The following is a 20,186-nucleotide window of genomic DNA, read 5'->3' on the forward strand; positions in this document are numbered from 1 at the left end:
TTACTTGATGACTTCACCACACGCTGAAATCTTCACTGAGAAGGGAAGACGATGCCAGAATAGTCAGAGAGAGATTATTAGCTCATCCCTCTGTAAAATGCACTAGTAAAGGGCTGTCCATGAACAATCCGAGTGACAAGCATCTCTCGAAGGAACACAAAAGAGTGGTGCATTTTTACGAGCTCTTTCTTGAACATCAAACACCAAAATGTCGCAGAGAAGTGTTACCTGGTGCGGAAACACAAAGACTACTGAACACTTTGACATATTATAAAATGTGCTGTTAAATTTTTGGAAAAAAGTGTTCGCCTCCACGTGTCCCATCCATTAACTGAGTACCAGCCTCAGTTCAAACACTGTTCCCACACCACTGAAGACTGTTGATGCCTCCTTCCTCGCCTTTCTCCACCAGACGCCTTAACCAGGTGCTACTATTCTCCTCTAATCCCAAATCTCGATGGCTGGCAAACCGAGACCACACACCTACACTCACCCTGCTCCCAGGCCTCTTCCTGAAAGGGTTAGTCCTTGCTCACAAGAGATAGGGTATCTGCTCGACGTTGACGATTGAGAGAGTTGTTACTTAACAATCATTAATATACTATTGACAAATGTGAGGTCGATGTCCATTGTATGATTGATCATAGGAACAACTAGTGCATTTTTCAGAGCACGCTTATAGTTAGCTCTGTTGACAAACAGACTACTGTATCTATAAAATACTTAAAGTGGGCTTTGTGCACACTCTGTGTTCAAGATTCAATGGCCTACTTGTCTATCTTAGTTCCCTTTTCCTCATTTGATGGCTTTCCACCCTAATCTTGTGTTTGTCCTTCCTACGGAGTGCTTTTTTTAGTTGGAAAAATAATGCAGAATTTAGTTAAGCTTAAATTAGCATGACTAGGCCCAAGCCAGCTTGCATCAAAATCTTTTCCTGTTTGCCGAAAGAAATGTGCATTTTCATTTTTATATGCGCTAGCCTTCTCCGTGTGCATGTGTTCTGTGTGTTTTTGTTCCATGCCAGAAAATCAGTGAAATAGAAGCCTAGCTCTTGGTCGCTGCTTTAATGAGTATACCTTTTGAGAAAGCCAGCCCAGGATGTTTCTGTCTTTATAACTTTCAAGGTCCTTAGATTTAATCTTTCCTAGAGTTCATTCATTAGTTCAACTGTCCACTGCATTTCTATATTACATAATTGTCATATAATTTCCAGTAGTTCGTATGCACACCTCATTCTCTAATATGTAATAAAGTAGATGTTTCTAGATTCTGAAACTTTTTTAGAACCATGGCCCACTTTTTAGAACGACAAACCTTCGTAACCCACCTAGCTTTAATGGACGTGAAGTGGGCAATTTTCTAATGTAACTAAAGCATTTTGTGGTCAAATGCAGACAGTACATTTTCTGTTGAAATGCCTGCTAAATTCGTACAGACATATAGTTTTCCTGATAAAACTATATTCCACACAAATGATAATGTGTCTAAATCAGGTTTCCGTGAATATTTATCATTTGTGCATCACCAAGTAAAATGTCTTGATTTGTTTTGATTCCATTAACATTTTTGTTTCCATCACACTTCAGAATTAGAAATCAATGTGCTTCATTTTTGCTTTCCTATCTTACATGTTGTTGTGTGTTACAAATAAATAACATCATACAGCCTTTCCTTCCACACTCCTATACCCTAGCAAGACTGTCACATAATTCACTTTCATTTTCTTTCTCTAACTGCAAAGCGAGAGGAGCTTGTAAACACCACTTCCCCTGTTAAAAAATAAGCAACAGTTTGTCAGAAGACATACTCTGACATTTGACCCCTGTCAAATTTGAAGCAGAGCAAATGTTACAAAATAAATAGAGAAATTAAAAGCATCCTTATGAATTGTTTGTACTTTCCCAAGCTACCAAAAATTGACTCACGACCCACCAATGCATGGGAAACACTGTTCTACATGTATCTCATTGAATATGTCTTACGTATTTGAATGTTCATTGGTCACTGTCTTGATATTGTTGCTAGCCCAACCCTGTCAGACCATTTGAAGTAACTTAATGTGTGTGGCTTCTCTGCCTAAAACTCTATAAAAGATTATGTTTTTGAGACACATGCCATTGTTTTGGCTTTCTAACTGTGCAAACTCTACGCTAGTCTGGTATTTGATTTACATTCAGTCTTCTAGTTTATGTCTTTGGGAACAGACTCTATGTCAGTCTGTTTTTTGCTTTATATTTTATTCTGGTTATGGCTTAGTGCAGAGGCTGACCTTATGTTAGTTTTCTCACAGATTATGACTGACTTTTTATCTGAGCTAATTCAAAATTGACTACATACTTTTTGCCTTCTGTAATGAATAAAGCTATAAGGTTTAACTTAGAATTCTGTCACATGTAAGTTTATTAATTTTGTTTGGACTGAACCTTTTGAAAACACAGACAGTCTCAATCCTATACATGAACCCTTTTAATTTAATTAAAGTGTCAATACAGACATCTTTAAAAAGTGTTTAAGTCATTTCTAGATGCCCACCCATGTATGAGCATGTGCAGCAGCTATCTTGGAATGTTTTTCTTTTATTTTAAGGAAAATCACTCAAAGATGGCCACCATCTTTAGCAGAAAAGCATTAGCAAATCCAGTAGGTAGCAAAGGAGAGACCTGGTGACTTTGCCAATTCTTGTTTATTGTTTCACCAATTTGTGTGAGTGCAGCACATGGTTTCATATATTAAAGAATTTATTAGTAGACTATCTCCTCCTAGTGGAAATATTTTTAACCTGTGGATCAGTGGACTTCTCCGCAAACAAGCACTGGCAATGTCCACATGTTACTCAAACTGAAGTGCTGATAAAAGCAATACAAAAATGCTATGGGATTGGTTTGTGTTTACAAAGCAGAAATAGCTGAGCCACAGAAATAAATGTGTAATAATAGAGTGCACTTTCAGTTCTAAAATAGCCCTCTGTGCTTTCTAATGGAGGTGAGAATATATGGCCAAACAACCAGCGCAAAGAAGGTAATACTAAACTGCTTTTATGAGCTAATCCAGGAAGCAACTGATTATGTCTCAAGCCAATGGCTGTAAGAACAAAAGAGCCAAACAGGCAAATCCTGAAGGAGGCTGAACCAAAGCCCTTTTGAGTTTGCATAGAATATAATATGTTTGTCATGGCTCAAGTCCCATTAAACACCAACGCTTTAAAGGCTAGGTAAGCAGGTAAATGGTCTACATGGCCGAATTTTCCCATCTGGCAGGGCAGAGAAGGGTTAATTTCCGTAATCCATCTCCTTTCATGTGTCACTGACAAATTAACAAAACAATTTACCCAAGTGCACAATAATGTTATGTGATTAGCTACAGAGCACTCTCCTTCATGTATATTCATGAAGAAGAAGGAGAAGTATTCAATTATTTTCACTGGTCAGATCACAGGTTCAACTAGTTATAGCATTATTGCTGCATAGGCTTCCAGTGGTTGTCAGACCAATGTATATTGCATTACAAAAAAATCCAAATGTGATTAAATTAATGTGTAGAGGTTGGTAAGGAAGTGTAGAAAAGCAAAATAAGTGAAATTATTTTAAAGACGTGAATGGTAGAAGCAAGATTATGAAATTCTATTCATTTGAGAAGTTAAATTCTTTGCCACTGAAACGGGAACCAATGGACTAGTCATTTCATGTGGCCAGAACTTTCAAGACCGTACACGGGTACTGGTGCATGACAACACATCCTGGTATTGTTGATATAAAAACTGTCTTAGACCTTGCTGATACTGGTATTGTTATGCTCCTTCGCCTTCCATAACAGCTAGGCATCATTAGCCTAAGTAAAGAAAGATACTGCAGCAAAAGACGAGATTAGAAGTACTTAAAGTACAGAGCCCCTGTGGTCTCCAGTGCGCTCTGCGCCGAAGACGTGGAAGATACCTACCTATGGTCAGGTAAAAAATACTTGTATCCAGGCCTGTGACGATCTTGGTAGTGCAGAAAGATCACAGTTTAGGCCACAACTATCACAAAAATTGAAATCGGAAGTACATAAAATTAGGTGGTCAATTGGCAATTCATTTGTGCAAATAATTCAGGATCTTGTCCTTCTAATCTTAACATTTGCATGTTAATTGTTCAGCAGGTTATTATAACTGCAGCCAGAACGACAGCTACTTGAAATGCAGAAAACATACCAAATTTCCAAGACCAAAAAACAATGGAATTAAACAATGAATGAAAGTTAAATGTATCCCTTCGATCATTCAAAGGCACTAGAAATGCCATGAGATATAGAATCCATAACGTATTTTGTTAAAACATAGGGGGTGATTTTAACCTTGGCGGACGGCGGAGGCCGTCCGCCAAGGTACCGCCGCCAAATGACCGCACCGCGGTCAAAAGACCGCGGCGGCCATTCAAACATTTCCTCTGGGCCGGCGGGCGCTCTCCAAAAGAGCGCCTGCCGGCCCAGAGGAAATGCCCCTGCAACGAGGACGCCGGCTCAGAATTGAGCCGGCGTAGTTGCAGGGGTGCGACGGGTGCTGTTGCACCCGTCGCGTATTTCAGTGTCTGCAAAGCAGACACTGAAATACTTTTTGGGGCCCTCTTACGGGGGCCCCTGCAGTGCCCATGCCATAGGCATGGGCACTGCAGGGGCCCCCAGGGGCCCCGCGGCACCCCCTACCGCCATGGGTTACCCGCCATGAACAGGATGGCGGTAGGGGGTGTCAGAATCCCCATGGCGGCGGAGCGCGCTCCGCCGCCATGGAGGATTCCCCCGAGCAGCGGAAAGTCGGCGGGGGACCGCCGACTTTCCGCTTCTGACCGCGGCTGAACCGCCGCGGTCAGAATGCTCGTGGGAGCACCGCCAGCCTGTTGGCGGTGCTCCCGTGGTCGGTGGCCCTGGCGGCGAATGACCCCCATAGTACTCAATATCGTGCAATATATAACATGCATGTGTTAAAAGCTATTTGTGAATATGTCATACTCATGTCATACCGGCTGTTCCCCCAAACCTGCTCCCACAAATGTCCTGCACTGGGTCCGCCATTGTTGATCCAGCCCTTTCACCGTCACCATCACCCTGATCGTCTAAATTAAATACCTAGTGCTGCCCACTCCTCAGTGTGGATCCTTCTGCCTCCTCAGTCAGTGCAGAACATACCTCTTCACTTCCTGCTACTGTTCCCACACATCCAACTACGTTCTGCAACCGAATGAGGAGAATCCCAACACGCCTGCTGCAATGACGGTCTGGTGAGAGGAGTAACTTACTCTGCACTAAAGTTCAACACGCCTGCTGCAATAAAAGGCTTGGTGGAAGGAGTAACTTACTCTGCACTAAAGTTCAACACGCCTGCTGCAATGAAGGTCTGGTGAGAGGAGTAATTATTCTGCACTTGAGTTCAACATGCCTGCTGCAATGAAGGTCTGGTGAGAGGAGTAACTTACTCTCAGCTAAAGTTCAACACACCTGCTGCAATGAAGGTCTGATGAGAGGAGTAACTTACTCTGCACTAAAGTTCAACACACCTGCTGCAATGCAGGTTTGATGGGAAGACTAAATGTTACTCTGCACTGAAATTAAATGTGTCTGCTGCAATGCAGGTCTGGTGTGAGGAATAACTTATTCTGCACTAACGTTCAATAAGCCTGCTGCAGTACATGTCTGGTGAGAAGAGTAGATGTTACTCTACACTGAAATCAAATGTGCCTGCTGAAATGCAGGTCTGGTGGAAGGAGTAATTTACTCAGCACTAAAATTCAACATGCCTGATGGGAACCGTAACTAACTCTGCACTAAAGTTCAACACATCTGATGCAATGAAGGTCTGCGAGAGGAGTAACTTACTCTGCACTAAAGTTCATCGCACCTGCTGTAATGCAGGTCTAGTGGAAAGACTAACTGTAAATTCTGTACCAACATTAAATGTGCCTGCTGCAATGCAAATCTGATGGGAGATGTAACTTGCTCTTCACTAAAGTTCAACACACCTGGTGTAATGCAGGTCTTGTGGGAAGAGTAACTGTTACTCTGCATTGAAATTAAATGTAATAGCTGCTATTCAGATCTGGTGGCAGGAATAACTTACTGTGTCCTAATGTTCAACATACCTGCTGCAAAGCAAGTCTGGTGGGAAGAGTAGCTGTTACTCTGCATTGCAATTAAATGTGCCTGCTGCAATGCAGGTCTGGTGGAAGGAGTAACTTATTCTGCACTAAAGTTCAACATGCCTGATCTATTGCAGGTCTGGTGGGAGGAGTAACTAACTCTGTACTAAAGTTCAACACATCTGCTGCAGTGAAGATCTTGTGATAGGAGTGATTAACTCTGCACTAAAGTACAACACGCCTGTTGCAATGCAGGCCTAAAGGAAGGAGTAACTTACACTGCACTAAAGTTCAATAGGCCAGCTGCAATGCAGGTCTTGTGGGATGAGTAACTGTTCCTCTGCACTGAAATTAAATGTGCCTGCTGCAATGCAGGTCTGGTGGGAGGAGTAACTTCGTCTGCACTAAAGTTCAACATGCCTGCTGCAATGCAGGTTTGGTGGGTAGACTGACTGCTCCTCTGCACTGAAATTAAATGTGCCTGCTGCACATGTAGATCTGGTGGGAGGAGTAACTTACTCTTCACTAAAGTTCAGCAAGCCTGCTGCAATGCAGGTGTGATGGGGGAACAACTAATTATAAACTAAGGGTCAACGCCTGCTGCAATGCAGGTCTGGAGTAACTTACTCTACATTAAGGTTCAACACCTACTGGAATGCAGGTCTGGTGGGAAGAATAGCTGTTACTCTGCATTTAAATGAAATGTGCCTGGAATGCAGGTCTGGTGGGAAGTGTGATAGTTACTTTGCAGTGAAATTAAGCATCCTTGCTTTGATGCAATTCTGGTGAGAGGAGTAGCTTACTCACCACTAAATGTTCCACAAACCTACTAAGATGCTGGTCTAGTGGGAAGAGTTATTGTTAACCAGTATCACGTTAAGCACAACAAAATGGTGAAGTACTCGAGGGTTTTCTCATTCTTCGAACACGTGATTGATGCTGCATATCAGGTGTTGCACTGATAAATGTCCCAATAGCAGATGCCCCTCTTATTAAACAGAGGCAGAAAAACACTCCAAAAAGTGAAGTTTTCAGCTTCTTCTTGTTTCATGTTTTTCTGGTGTAAAAGGCCAGACGTAAAATGTTGTAAAGGTTGTAAAAAGAAAGGGCAGATTCTAAATAACAACTATGGGGGTCATTCTGACCCCGGCGGTCCTTGACCGCCAGGGCCAGGGTCGGCGGGAGCACCGCCAACAGGCTGGTGGTGCCCCGCAGGGCATTCTGACCGCGGCGGTTTGGCCGCGGTCAGAACAGGAAAACCGGCGGTCTCCCGCCGGTTTTCCGCTGCCCTGCTGAATCCTCCATGGCGGCGCAGCTTGCTGCGCCGCCATGGGGATTCAGACACCCCATACCGCCATCCTGTTCCTGGCGGTTCGCCCGCCAGGAACAGGATGGCGGTATGGGGTGTCGTGGGGCCCCTGGGGTCCCCTGCAGTGCCCATGCCAATGGCATGGGCACTGCAGGGGCCTCCGTAAGAGGGCCCCACAAAGAATTTCAGTGTCTGCTCAGCAGACACTGAAATTCGCGACGGGTGCAACTGCACCCTTAGCACCTTCCCACTCCGCCGGCTCCATTCGGAGCCGGCTTCCTCGTGGGAAGGGGGTTTCCCGCTGGGCTGGCGGGCGGCCTTCTGGCGGTCGCCCGCCAGCCCAGCGGGAAACACAGAATAACTGCAGCGGTCTTCTGACCGCGGTGCGGTATTCTGGAGGGGGGAACTCTGGCGGGCGGCCTCCGCCGCCCGCCAGAGTTAGAATGACCCCCTATATGTGATCACATGTATGTGTACGTACACTGCCATTTGACAATCACCACAAACAAGTTGATGTAGAATTTCTTTTCAGGCAACTTTCACAAATAGGTTTAAATCAAAACAAATCTTGAAACAAAAAAAGAAAACGATCTAGTACTGAATGAATCTAGTGCTGAATGAATGAAGATGGGAGTGTATTCCTTTCACGCTAGCAGGGCTCCCACTCACGGCGTAACAGGGCAACCATAAATCAGAATCAACAAAGAGGGGCCTAGACAGCCATATTGCACACAAGTCACTCCAGGAGATATGATCAGCTGGCTTCATTCCCCATACCTCCTCGCTGCCCCGCCTTTTTTCACTCCTGCCATGCTACGTGTGTTACTATGCTGCAGGTTTAGTAGCACTGCTTATAAACAGAGGAGCTGCACTTTCTAAAACTCCACAGCACGGGTGCCTGAGGAGGCCAGCTGTCCTGCTGTGCTCAGCACAGAGGCTGGGTGACGACTGTTTATTGCATACATCCATGTTTTTTCAAACCCAACTTTCTAAACATTTACTATGCTAGTATGAGACTGGTCCCCGAAGACAGGTCGGTTTCCAGGATATGCCAGCGGGGCTTTAGAAGCGAAATACGAAACAAATGTGGCTTATAGGGTGTTCATCAACAGATTTAAGCCCCCTTGCATATTTTTCCAATAGGCTATAGTTCAAATGCTCGTCAGAACACCAAAATGAATTGTAATCATATTGGAAGCCAAGTTTCCACGGCCAGCAGCTGCGAGTGTCATGTCTGTAAAACAAAGTTTTAATGTCTATAGTAATGCACACGAGGTTTTATGATTACGTTTGGAATTCTCGAGGCCCTTCCATATTAAAATCCCTTTGTACAATCTGAGGATGTCAATTGGCCAAGGTTTCCTATGCCTGCGCGTAAACCTGTCTTAATCTTGGGAATTCAGGAGTAAATCACACCTGCGTCAGGAGTAAGTCAGGCATACAAACAGAAAAGACTTTGTGAATCAGGGCCTGGAAGTTAAATGTGCGACTTTGCGCTTAAACAATGTAGTTAACATGTTATTTTCTTACACTCTAAGAATATAGTCAACTTCAAAAAAATCTCTGCTGGTGCTCTTCTGACCTAACACAAACCTATCTGGCATCCGCTGTGGATGGAGAGCTGAAGCGCTATTGGATGGAGAGCTGAAGGCCATTGAAGATGATACAAATCATTTAAACCAGGAAGGTCCCCTTCAACACATGGCAGCCAATGGGCAGCTTTCTTACCCGGTGGTCCTCCTGAATCTCCCAGTCACTGGAGAAGATCGCAGCTTGCTGATCGTGCGAGCAGTTGGAGAACTGAAAGAGGCTGGAAAACATGCGCCTGTTCTCCTGAGTGTCTGCAAAGATTGCATCCTGGAAGTTTACGCCGTGCGGGAGGAGGTTATAGTTCTCATCCATCCTGAAAAGAGAAGGCATAGGGGCAGGATTAGCATCAGCAACACACTGCACACTTCCACACGTCCTTAGATTTCTCTACTGGGTGACCTGTAGTTTCCCTTTACATTTCATGTTGCTATCTCTGTAATCCTAATAAGAAAATGTTCTTGGTTCCCGCTAGCCTTGAACAAGCCTCTCTCCTGGGGCGCAGTTTGCACTTGACTGAAAAGACAAATTGCTTTAGTTCCAGGTGTGAGAACACGCCGAGGCCAGGTCAAAAATGTGCAGGAATTTGCCTGGCGTGAAAGTGAAAAACAGCCCGTGGTGGAGGGGCTGCCGGGAGGCCGGAGCAGAGGCGCTTGCAGGTGGAGTACAGAGACGAAGGACGGAACGTGAAGAAGGACGGAGCAAAACAGAGCCTATATCTTGAATAAACTGCAAGGAAGGGCAGTGTGTTACGGCATGTGATTTCCATTTGTGTCCACTCAGTGCTTAATTTGTGCTTGTTGTTTCCGGTGAGGGGCACAGGCACTTATTTTTAAGGGCCGGCACTTATTTTTCTGCCTCAAGCATTTACTGCGAGCAAAAGACACATATGGGAAAGACGGAGGAAGAGAAAAACGCAAAAGCGTCACAACAGGAGAAAGCATAAAGCTGAAGGGGCAGGGTGTGGCTGTAAATGGATTGGAGCGGCTCGAGATGACTTCAGGTTTACGCTGCCTCGGTATTCAGTGTTGGCACATTTATTAGCCAAGAGTTGGCCTTTGGGTACTAGCGCGTTTTTATTTACAAATTAAGTATTGTGTCCACTTATGACCCTTATTATGCCAATGGCAGTCGTGATAGATAGATGCACTACAGCTTGGAATATATCACCTTTAAAAACGTCCTCCTCATTAGAGATGATCGCTCTTGATCCATAGATGTAACACTCTGGTGTTTTAAAGGACATGCGTTTCATATGGTCATATGTTTATATGAAGTGGCCCTGAAGAAGCAGAGTCTGTTTCATTCATTCCTTTTTGAGCTTGATGAAATTAATAGGAAAAATTGGATTAACTATGTAATTTTGAAAAAATAATCAAATTTGAAAATACATATTAATACAGTGTGTCTATGTCATTGCTATGATTATTTCACGAATCATGTAAGCTAAATATTTTTTTTTAAAGAACAATGGGTTAGTAATGACTGTAGATTTATTATTTATCAATAAATAGGCCAGCTGGTATGTACACTTTTATGTGTCGTCCCCTGTGCCCGAGTGGAATATTGGGGGTACCCTTATAGAAATAGTTCAGGATTGGTAGCAGCCATTTAGAGCACACCAATGGTAGGCATCTCTCCAAATCTAGACATTTCATGTTGCCAGACCGCTGCTCAGGTTAACTTTCCCAGAATCCAGGCTAGATTAAAGGTACTCAGGTTATTAAGGCCCTTGGCAAAAAGTTGGTGACAAGAGAGGAAAACCCTGATCCTTGAGGAAGCTCCCTAGACCGGAAACAAGCATCCTGGGACTAGTTTCAGGGTATTACCCTTCATCAGCCAGGCTAGCTAGAATCCAATGGCACAGTGAGCATGGGACCCAAGTCTGGGCATACCCTTCCCACTTACAACAACTTTAGCAATACAAAAGGATGATGGACAAAGTGCTGAAACTTTTTAAGCACTCCGTCCATCATTTTATTTTGTGATGTTGCCTTGTGTGCCCTAAGTGGCAAGGGTATGCCCAGATGTGGGTCCCTTGCTCACTGTGCCATTGGATTCAAGCTAGCCTGGTTGATGAAGGGTGATACTCTGAAACTGGCCCCAGGATGCTTGTTTCCGGTCCAGGGAGGACATGGCTTGGCAATTCGGGCTGGACTGTTCCCATGAGGAACCGGGTCAAGACTGATTTGCATATGGCTGGGTCCAAACTGGGGTGGCATGGTGAGCAAAAGAATTGATGGATTAAACCCAGATCTGTGACTGGGAGTGAGTGGTTGAAAAGTTTCAGCACTCCGTCCATCATTTTATTTTGTGATGTTAACACTGTGGCTAGTCTGTCATAAGCTTTTTGGCATACAGTGATGATTGGTGCTTTTGTTTACTCCGCTGCCTGTGCTGTGAGCGACAGGTATTGAGACTCACAAGGCAGCAGGCTGTGAATGCACTGCCTTCCAGCAGCTCCACAAGAAAGGTGCAATCATAGAGGAACCACACCGTGCCAATACATGCTGAATAAAGGCAAAGGCCTGTGAAGCTGGGCTGGACCAATGCACTTTAAAAGGTTAGAACGCTTGTTGAATCTAACCAGAACCAAATAGGTATTTTCTTTAACTTTTTTTAACTGACTAGCCAGAAAGCCTGAGCTGGCTCAAAAATGAAAGAAAACAAGCTGGTCATTTTATAGCTTTAGACAGAGTGGGGCTGTCCTGAAAGGCTAACAAGAAGGCCCCTTGAAAAGTGGGGCCCTGGGCCAGAGCCTATTTTGCCAATACCTTAGACTCTGCTTCCCCAGCATTCTGTGATTCTGCATGCCCCCACTTGTGCTACTTTTTATTTATTTTTATTTATCAGATCCGCAAAGAAAACGAAAATAAAAGTGCTTACATCATTTTGTAGGCACGCACATGCCTGGTGTGTGCCTAAAGAATAACAAAGCTGCCCTTGTAGGCTTGTTATTTCTTTTTTTAAACTATGCTGATCAGCATTGGGTATGGTGTAGAGCTGTGGTTCTGGGACTCATGAGGTCCACAAAGCCTAATCAGGGTGTCAGTGATTACTTAGCAAATTAAATAATATTAACAAATTAAGTGTATATAAATGACAAAGCAAAATGGACAATTGAACATTTAAAAACGTTCCATAAATGTGAGAGAATATGAAACTGGAGGCTAAGAAGTAAGTGAGTATCCTCAGATTGCTTGTGGGGCAGTGCAAGAGCTTCAGAGTATGGTATGAATAATGAGTGGACTCAATTAAATTTAGAAAAGCTCCAACCCTTCTATTAAAATTAATATATTTTTTAATAGTTTATGAATTAAATACAATGTTTAACCATTTGAGTACTTGTTTCTGTATATTTTGTGTATTGTTTTGCCAAAATTGCTCAGGCCGCAGTGCCAGGGTTCCAGGATGACTCAGTGGGGATCCTATAGTCCAATAATGATTCAGTGGGGGTCCCTAGGTTCCAGTAAGATTAAGTGGGGGTCCACGAAAATTAAAATGCTGATAACTACTGCTGTAGAGCATGACTAGAACCATTGGCAAAGACAGTAGGTCCCAAAGATTAAACCTATAGGCTTTGCCAATGCTTGCTCTTAAAGTACTTACTTGACACAGTCATCGGCAATTAAACTAATGGACAAAACGAAATATTGTGTTGTGGTGCTTATCTTGGAGAGTTCCATATGAACACTTAAAACAATGTGAACAAAGGTAGATATTGAGCCTTAAGAGGTTTACTCAATGAAATGAATGAATAAATAAATATAATATCCACCAGTGTCCGCTTCCTCTCCCTTTATTGTGAACCTACGGGTTGTCTTCCATGGAGTCTGTCCCCTAAGCTGATTACTGGTGCTCGAAAACTGTAACATTCACATATGTCAAGTCCATGCAATAAACCCTAGATATTCCCTAGCTCAGGTGCCGCAGTAATAACCCCTCTTCTTTGAAGATGGAATACTCCTTTCACCCATGACAACAAATCTCGGGGTTACTCTTCCGAGTGTGTGTCCCATCCCATCCTGTCTTCACCCCCAGGCCTTTTTTTCGTTCGGGATAGATACTCGCTTCTTAACTGTATTTGTGTGGCTCAGCGTCACATCCAGGAAGTGTTAGTGCAACCACAAGGCAGTGACAATGAACAGGGCACTCTACCTGACTGAAAAAAAGCGCCTTCGGTGGCCAGCCTAATGCAATGCCTTGACAGTGCCAAGGCAGCAATCATTACTCATCCTCCTATGCACACCGCTCAATTCTTCCACTGGTAGGCTTCCACTCCATAAATCCCAAACACATACACTCTATGACCTCTGACCTGGTGCCCTCCTGTCCTTGCACATATAATCTCCTTTCGGTACTACAGGCACTTTCAACCTCGCTTCAGGTGCAGCAACATAAGCAGTGCCAGCTTTACAACGTCCTTCCGGCACAAACAATACCACACTTTGTGACAATTATCCACGCCCAGCCTCAGTGCCTCTCCCTGTAAGTTATGCGGTTCCCTGGACACACAAGGCCACTGTCTGCAAGGAAAACTGCAGCCAACAACCAGTGCCAGGCTCACGCAAAACCAAAGCACCTGCAAGTGAGCTGGCTGCGGCGTGTTCACTGTTGTCTGAGAGCGCAGGGTAGCAACTCCACCCCGCAGCACAGTGGAACCAGTGCGCTGCGGAGACAGATGTGTGGACCAGCACATCCGTCCCAATGATCTCTGTAACCCAGGCGCCAACCTCAGATCACCAAGAGACCGAATCGGATGCTCGGCGGACATCCTCGCATTACACCTTGCGGAGACTCTGCGTCCCGCAATGGTGAGATGTATGGAGGGAAGAGGTGGGTATGCATCTGAGGCGTCAGTGTAGAAACGTGGCAAATAGGTAAGCAACGTCAGTGGATACCGACTGCTTGTAGAAGTTGTTCTGGGCCTAGCGGAGTCAATCCGCGGAATGGAGATGTTACTCCGGCACTACGAGTACCACATCTATGGCCAAAACCATGCCAACGTCTCTCCACTGAAGCAATTCACTCAGGGACATTTGTTTTACAATAGACCAAACTGACGGCCTCCTCTGACGACCTTTGAGGGGGTCAACCACAGGGACGTCCAGCTGTTACACCCTCGGTGTTTGGCCGCAAGTCTGGAGTCTCGTGTGTGGTTTACATGTTCTTTCTAAGTACGATTGTGTTTCTTAAAAAGTGGAAAATTGATATAATCATCGTGCACGAACGACCCACCGCTTCGCACGGGCGTAGGAGCGTTCTGGCTTTACCATGACAGCCCAGCATCCCCACCCCGGAAGTACGTCTCTCCCCTTTAATCGCCTCTACACTTTCCAGAAATCACCTTTATTCACAAGAGAACCTCTGCTCGTTGGATCTCCCGTATGTACTTTGGGCGCATTTCCACCTGAGAATATTAGTAACAAAAGTCCCTTATTTATGCACACACAGTGCCACGCCCTGCCAGCTATTTTGACCCCTGCTACAGTGCCTCTCTGCATAAGCAGTTGTCTGCATACATCGCACCTATGAAGTCCTCTGCACTCATACACTGTGCTAGTTTCACAGTGTCCTGCCTTGCAAAAACATTGACATACTCCACCCTTCCATTCAAACACAGTGCCACACTGCAAGACAAGCAGTCCTCTGCACAATTGGTGCTACACTCTGCAAGATAAGCAGCCCTCTGCACACACAGTGCCACACTCTGCAAGACAAGCAGTCCTCTGCACACACAGTGCCACACTCTGCAAGACAAGCAGTCCTCTGCACACACAGTGCCACACTCTGCAAGGTAAGCAGCCCTCTGCACCCACAGTACTACACTCTGCAAGGTAAGCAGTCCTGTGCACACACAGTGCCACACTCTGCAAGGTAAGCAGCCCTCTGCACACACAGTGCCACACTCTGCAAGGTAAGCAGCCCTCTGCACACACAGTACTACACTCTGCAAAGTAAGCAGTCCTCTGCACACACAGTGCCACACTCTGCAAGGTAAGCAGCCCTCTGCACACACAGTACTACACTCTGCAAAGTAAGAAGTCCTCTGCACACACAGTGCCACACTCTGCAAAGTAAGCAGTCCTCTGCACACACAGTGCCACACTCTGCAAGGTAAGCAGCCCTCTGCACACACAGTACTACACTCTGCAAAGTAAGCAGTCCTCTGCTCACACAGTACTAAACTCTGCAAGATAAGCAGTCCTCTGCTCACACAGTACTACACTCTGCAAGATAAGCAGTCCTGTGCACGCACAGTGCCACACTCTGCAAAGTAAGCAGTCCTCTGCACGCACAGTACTACACTCTGCAAGGTAAGCAGCCCTCTGCACACACAGTGCCACACTCTGCAAAGTAAGAAGTCCTCTGCACACACAGTACTACACTCTGCAAGGTAAGCAGCCCTCTGCACACACAGTGCCACACTCTGAAAGGTAAGCAGTCCTCTGCTCACACATTACTACACTCTGCAAAGTAAGCAGTCCTCTGCTCACACAGTGCCACACTCTGCAAGATAAGCAGCCCTCTGCACACACAGTGCCACACTCTGCAAGGTAAGCAGCCCTCTGCACACACAGTACTACACTCTGCAAAGTAAGCAGTCCTCTGCACACACAGTGCCACACTCTGCAAGGTAAGCAGCCCTCTGCACACACAGTACTACACTCTGCAAAGTAAGCAGTCCTCTGCTCACACAGTACTAAACTCTGCAAGGTAAGCAGTCCTCTGCTCACACATTACTACACTCTGCAAGATAAGCAGTCCTGTGCACGCACAGTGCCACACTCTGCAAAGTAAGCAGTCCTCTGCACACACAGTACTACACTCTGCAAGGTAAGCAGTCCTGTGCACGCACAGTACTACACTCTGCAAAGGAAGCAGTCCTCTGCACACACAGTACTACACTCTGCAAGGTAAACAGTCCTGTGCACGCACAGTGCCACACTCTGCAAAGTAAGCAGTCCTCTACACACACAGTACTACACTCTGCAAGGTAAGCAGCCCTCTGCACACACAGTGCCACACTCTGCAAGGTAAGCAGTCCTCTACTCACACAGTACTACACTCTGCAAAGTAAGCAGTCCTCTGCTCACACAGTGCCACACTCTGCAAGATAAGCAGCCCTCTGCACACACAGTGCCACACTCTGCAAGGTAAGCAGCCCTCTGCACACACAGTACTACACTCTGCAAAGTAAGCAGTCCTCTGCACACACAGTGCCACACTCTGCAAGGTAAGCAGCCCTCTGCACACACAGTACTACACTCTGCAAAGTAAGCAGTCCTCTGCTCACACAGTACTAAACTCTGCAAGGTAAGCAGTCCTCTGCTCACACAGTACTACACTCTGCAAGATAAGCAGTCCTGTGCACGCACAGTGCCACACTCTGCAAAGTAAGCAGTCCTCTGCACACACAGTACTACACTCTGCAAGGTAAGCAGTCCTGTGCACGCACAGTACTACACTCTGCAAAGGAAGCAGTCCTCTGCACACACAGTACTACACTCTGCAAGGTAAGCAGTCCTGTGCACGCACAGTGCCACACTCTGCAAAGTAAGCAGTCCTCTACACACACAGTACTACACTCTGCAAGATAAGCAGCCCTCTGCACACACAGTGCCACACTCTGCAAGGTAAGCAGTCCTCTGCTCACACAGTAGTACACTCTGCAAAGTAAGCAGTCCTCTGCTCACACAGTGCCACACTCTGCAAGGTAAGCAGTCCTCTGCTCACACAGTACTACACTCTGCAAGGTAAGCAGTCCTGTGCACACACAGTGTCACACTCTGCAAAGTAAGCAGTCCTCTGCACACACAGTACTACACTCTGCAAGGTAAGCAGCCCTCTGCACACACAGTGCCACACTCTGCAAGGTAAGCAGTCCTCTGCACACACAGTGCCACACTCTGCAAGGTAAGCAGCCCTCTGCACACACACCGTGCCACTCTCTGCAGGGTAAGCAGTCCTCTGCTCACACAATACTACACTCTGCAAAGTAAGCAGTCCTCTGCTCACACAGTGCCACACTCTGCAAGGTAAGCAGTCCTCTGCTCACACAGTACTACACTCTGCAAGGTAAGCAGTCCTGTGCACACACAGTGCCACACTCTGCAAAGTAAGCAGTCCTCTGCACACACAGTACTACACTCTGCAAGGTAAGCAGCCCTCTGCACACATAGTGTCACACTCTGCAAGGTAAGCAGTCCTCTGCACACACAGTGCCACACTCTGCAAGGTAAACAGCCCTCTGCACACACAGTGCCACTCTCTGCAGGGTAAGCAGTCCTCTGCACACAGTGCTACACTCTGCAAGGTAAGCAGTCCTCTGCACACACAGTGCCACACTCTGCAAGGTAAGCAGCCCTCTGCACACACAGTGCCACACTCTGCAAGGTAAGCAGTCCTCTGCACGCAGTGCTACACTCTGCAAGGTAAGCAGTCCTGTGCACACACAGTGCCACGCTCTGCAAGGTAAGTAGCCCTCTGCACACAGTGTGCCACACTCTGCAAGGTAAGCAGTCCTCTGCACGCAGTGCTACACTCTGCAAGGTAAGCAGTCCTCTGCACATGGTGATACACTCTGCAATGTAAGTAGCCCTCTGCACACCCGCTACCATACTTTGTAACGTAAGCAGTCCTCTGCACACACAGTACTACACTGTGCAAGGTACGCAGACCTCTGCGCGCACAGTGCCACACTCTGCAAGGTAAGCAGCCCTCTGCAAGCAAATTGCCACATTCTGCAAGGTAAGCAGCACTCTGCACGCACAGTGCCACACTCTGCAAGGTAAGCAGCACTCTGCATACACAGTTCCACACTGTGCAAGGTAAGCAGTCCTCTGCATACACAGTGCCACACTCGGTAGGGTAAGCAGCTCTCTGCACATGGTGGCACACTCTGCAAGGTAAGCAGTCCTCTGCCCACACAGTACCACACCGTGCAAAGTAAACAATCCCCTGCACACAGTGCCATAATCTGTAAGGTAAGTAGTCCCTTGCCCACACAGTACTACACTGAGTGAGGTAAGCAGTCCTTAGCCCGCAAAGTACCTACCACACTGTGCAATGTAAGCAGTCCTCTGCACCTACAGTGCCACCTATACCCGTTCTAGACCCCCCTGCACACAGAGGCCCACACTGTGCCAAGCTCCCCTGACGTGCTGACGTGCACAACACTCACCTGAGGAAGAAGAAGTAGGCATCGTCCTGCAGCACAGTGTGCGAGTGGCACGAGAAGTACCCGAGGCCGGTGAGGTTGAGCCGGGAGCCGGCGGGAACCTCCAGCATGCTGCCCCAGGCCTGGTCGCACAGTAACTCCACCTCGGCGGAGTAGAGCAGCCCCCCGCGGGAGGGCGGCAGCTGCCAGGGCAGCTGGTTGTGGGCGCTGTACTGCTCTGGATGCAGCGCTAGCACCCGTGCGTACACGATAATCTCGGCCAGCTCAGCCCTGCAGCCCTCGCTCAGGGGTCGCCAGTCCGAGGGCAGCTGGCATCCGTGGCCAGAGGGGATGCCGATGCCGAAGAGAAGCAGTAGCAGCGCGGGGAACATGGTTGAGCTGGGAATAGTGGAGGACAGCATGGGTCGGAGCTTGGGTGGGCAGAGGGGTCACGAACAAGGGAGGGCGCCCTCAGCCGAGAGCCACTTCAGCATTGCGCCCTGTGCGCGTTGCTTGCCTGCCTCAGCCTGCCCTGATGCTGCTAGAAAGTCATGTTCTGGCCCCCTCTGCTTCAGGGCGCCCTGCTCCCCGGGCACCGCTCAGCAGTCTGCGCTGCACTGCACTGCACCCCAGCGCTCCCCGCCCCTCCTCGGGGTGCACTCTCCGCCTCCCCGTCTGACATCACCGCATGGGGGCGCCGGGGGAGGGTCAGACTGACCCTCACTAGCGGGACTCAGTGGCTGTGAGAAGCGGCAGGGGCGTGCGCTCCCGCCCCTCCGGTGTCCGCTGTCTGCCTGGCGGGGCGAGGGGGGGGCGCGGACTGCTCTCTCAGCATCAAAACTGTCACCAACTTTCCACCAAAACTTCAGCAATCAACGATGAAACTAGTACATTCCGTGTAACGGGTGCGGCAGTTATAGAGCCAGACAGTGTCATCGCCTCTACAGGACACACTTTGCTTACATCGTGCTGCCCTGCTGTTTGTCACCCGCACCCGGACTCGCATGCCTGTACTTCTGATCTTGTTGCTCGTCATACGCAATGATAATGGTCACATGGCTGTCAGGACACCGTGGTTTCCAGGTTCTACAATACTTCCTTTAGTGCTCATCTTGTCAGATTTCGTTCCCTGTCACTTTTCTTTCTGCACAATCGTTATGTAAGCGCACCCAATAACAGTGCCATGGCCCATTGCAGTGTCGGTATAGGAGATAGGTTCAACAAAGTATTAAAGGTGCCAGGTCTTGTGAGCAGTTCCAAGGGAGGCAAGATGTTATGTGCATTTGTAAAGCCCACTATCCTGGCTTTTTGCAGGTGTGTGTGTCTTGCCCTGCTAATGGTAGGTTAGTTAATTGAAAAGTTAGGTCTCCAGTTTCTTGCAGGATTCAAGATAAGAGGAGATAAGGCTCTGAAGTAGTGTGGGAGGTCATTCCACACTTTAGGGGTGATGTACGAGAACCCCTGTCTTCCTGACCTGGTTGTGTGTATACGTGGGATGTGCACCAGTAAGAGTCCTGCGGAGTGTAGGTGTCTGGTGGTTGGTAGAAGGAGATGCAATTGTTCAGGTAGGAGGGGACAGACTTGTGTACTGCCCTGAATGTGTGAGGAATTTGAATTGAGACTGTTTGTGTATTTGGAGTCAGTGTAGTTCCCTGCGGTGTTATGTGGTGTGAGTTCTGTGGGGAAGGTTGAGGATGAGCCTGGCTGCCGATTTCTGGATCGTTTATAGTATTCCAGTGAGTTGCTTGGTGATCCCAGCATAGAGGGTGTTTCCATAGTCCAACTTGCTGGTAACTAGGGCATAAGAGTTTTTATAGTATTGCTTGGGAATCATTTGGAGAACTTCCTGAGCATCCTAAGGGTGTGGAGGCAGGATGCAGGGAACAGTGTTGATTTGTGCAGTCATGTCTTGTTTGATGTCAATGATTATCCCAAGATTCCTGGTGTAGGTTCGTGGTGTGGGTCCTAGTTCAGCCAACCAATGGATTGAGTCCGATGGTGAGGTGTTCTTGCTGAAGATCAC

The 20,186-nt window shown here is 47.0% G+C and overlaps 1 protein-coding gene across 1 annotated transcript in view; it reads right to left on the reverse strand.

The window, feature by feature from the left end:
• The window catches only part of CCDC3 (coiled-coil domain containing 3), a 218,465-nt gene extending 199,678 nt beyond the window's left edge, over positions 1 to 18,787 (reverse strand). The window contains exons 1-2 of the mRNA XM_069228670.1: positions 18,188 to 18,787; positions 9,145 to 9,319 (exon numbers count right to left, since the gene is read on the reverse strand). Coding sequence (XP_069084771.1) covers positions 9,145 to 9,319; positions 18,188 to 18,585 — 573 coding nt within the window. The 5' untranslated portion in view covers positions 18,586 to 18,787. The remainder of the gene's footprint in view (positions 1 to 9,144; positions 9,320 to 18,187) is intronic.
• Positions 18,788 to 20,186: the final 1,399 nt, after the last annotated feature.

This window comes from Pleurodeles waltl, chromosome 4_1 (assembly GCF_031143425.1).
Source record: "Pleurodeles waltl isolate 20211129_DDA chromosome 4_1, aPleWal1.hap1.20221129, whole genome shotgun sequence".
NCBI classification, from domain to species: domain Eukaryota; kingdom Metazoa; phylum Chordata; class Amphibia; order Caudata; family Salamandridae; genus Pleurodeles; species Pleurodeles waltl.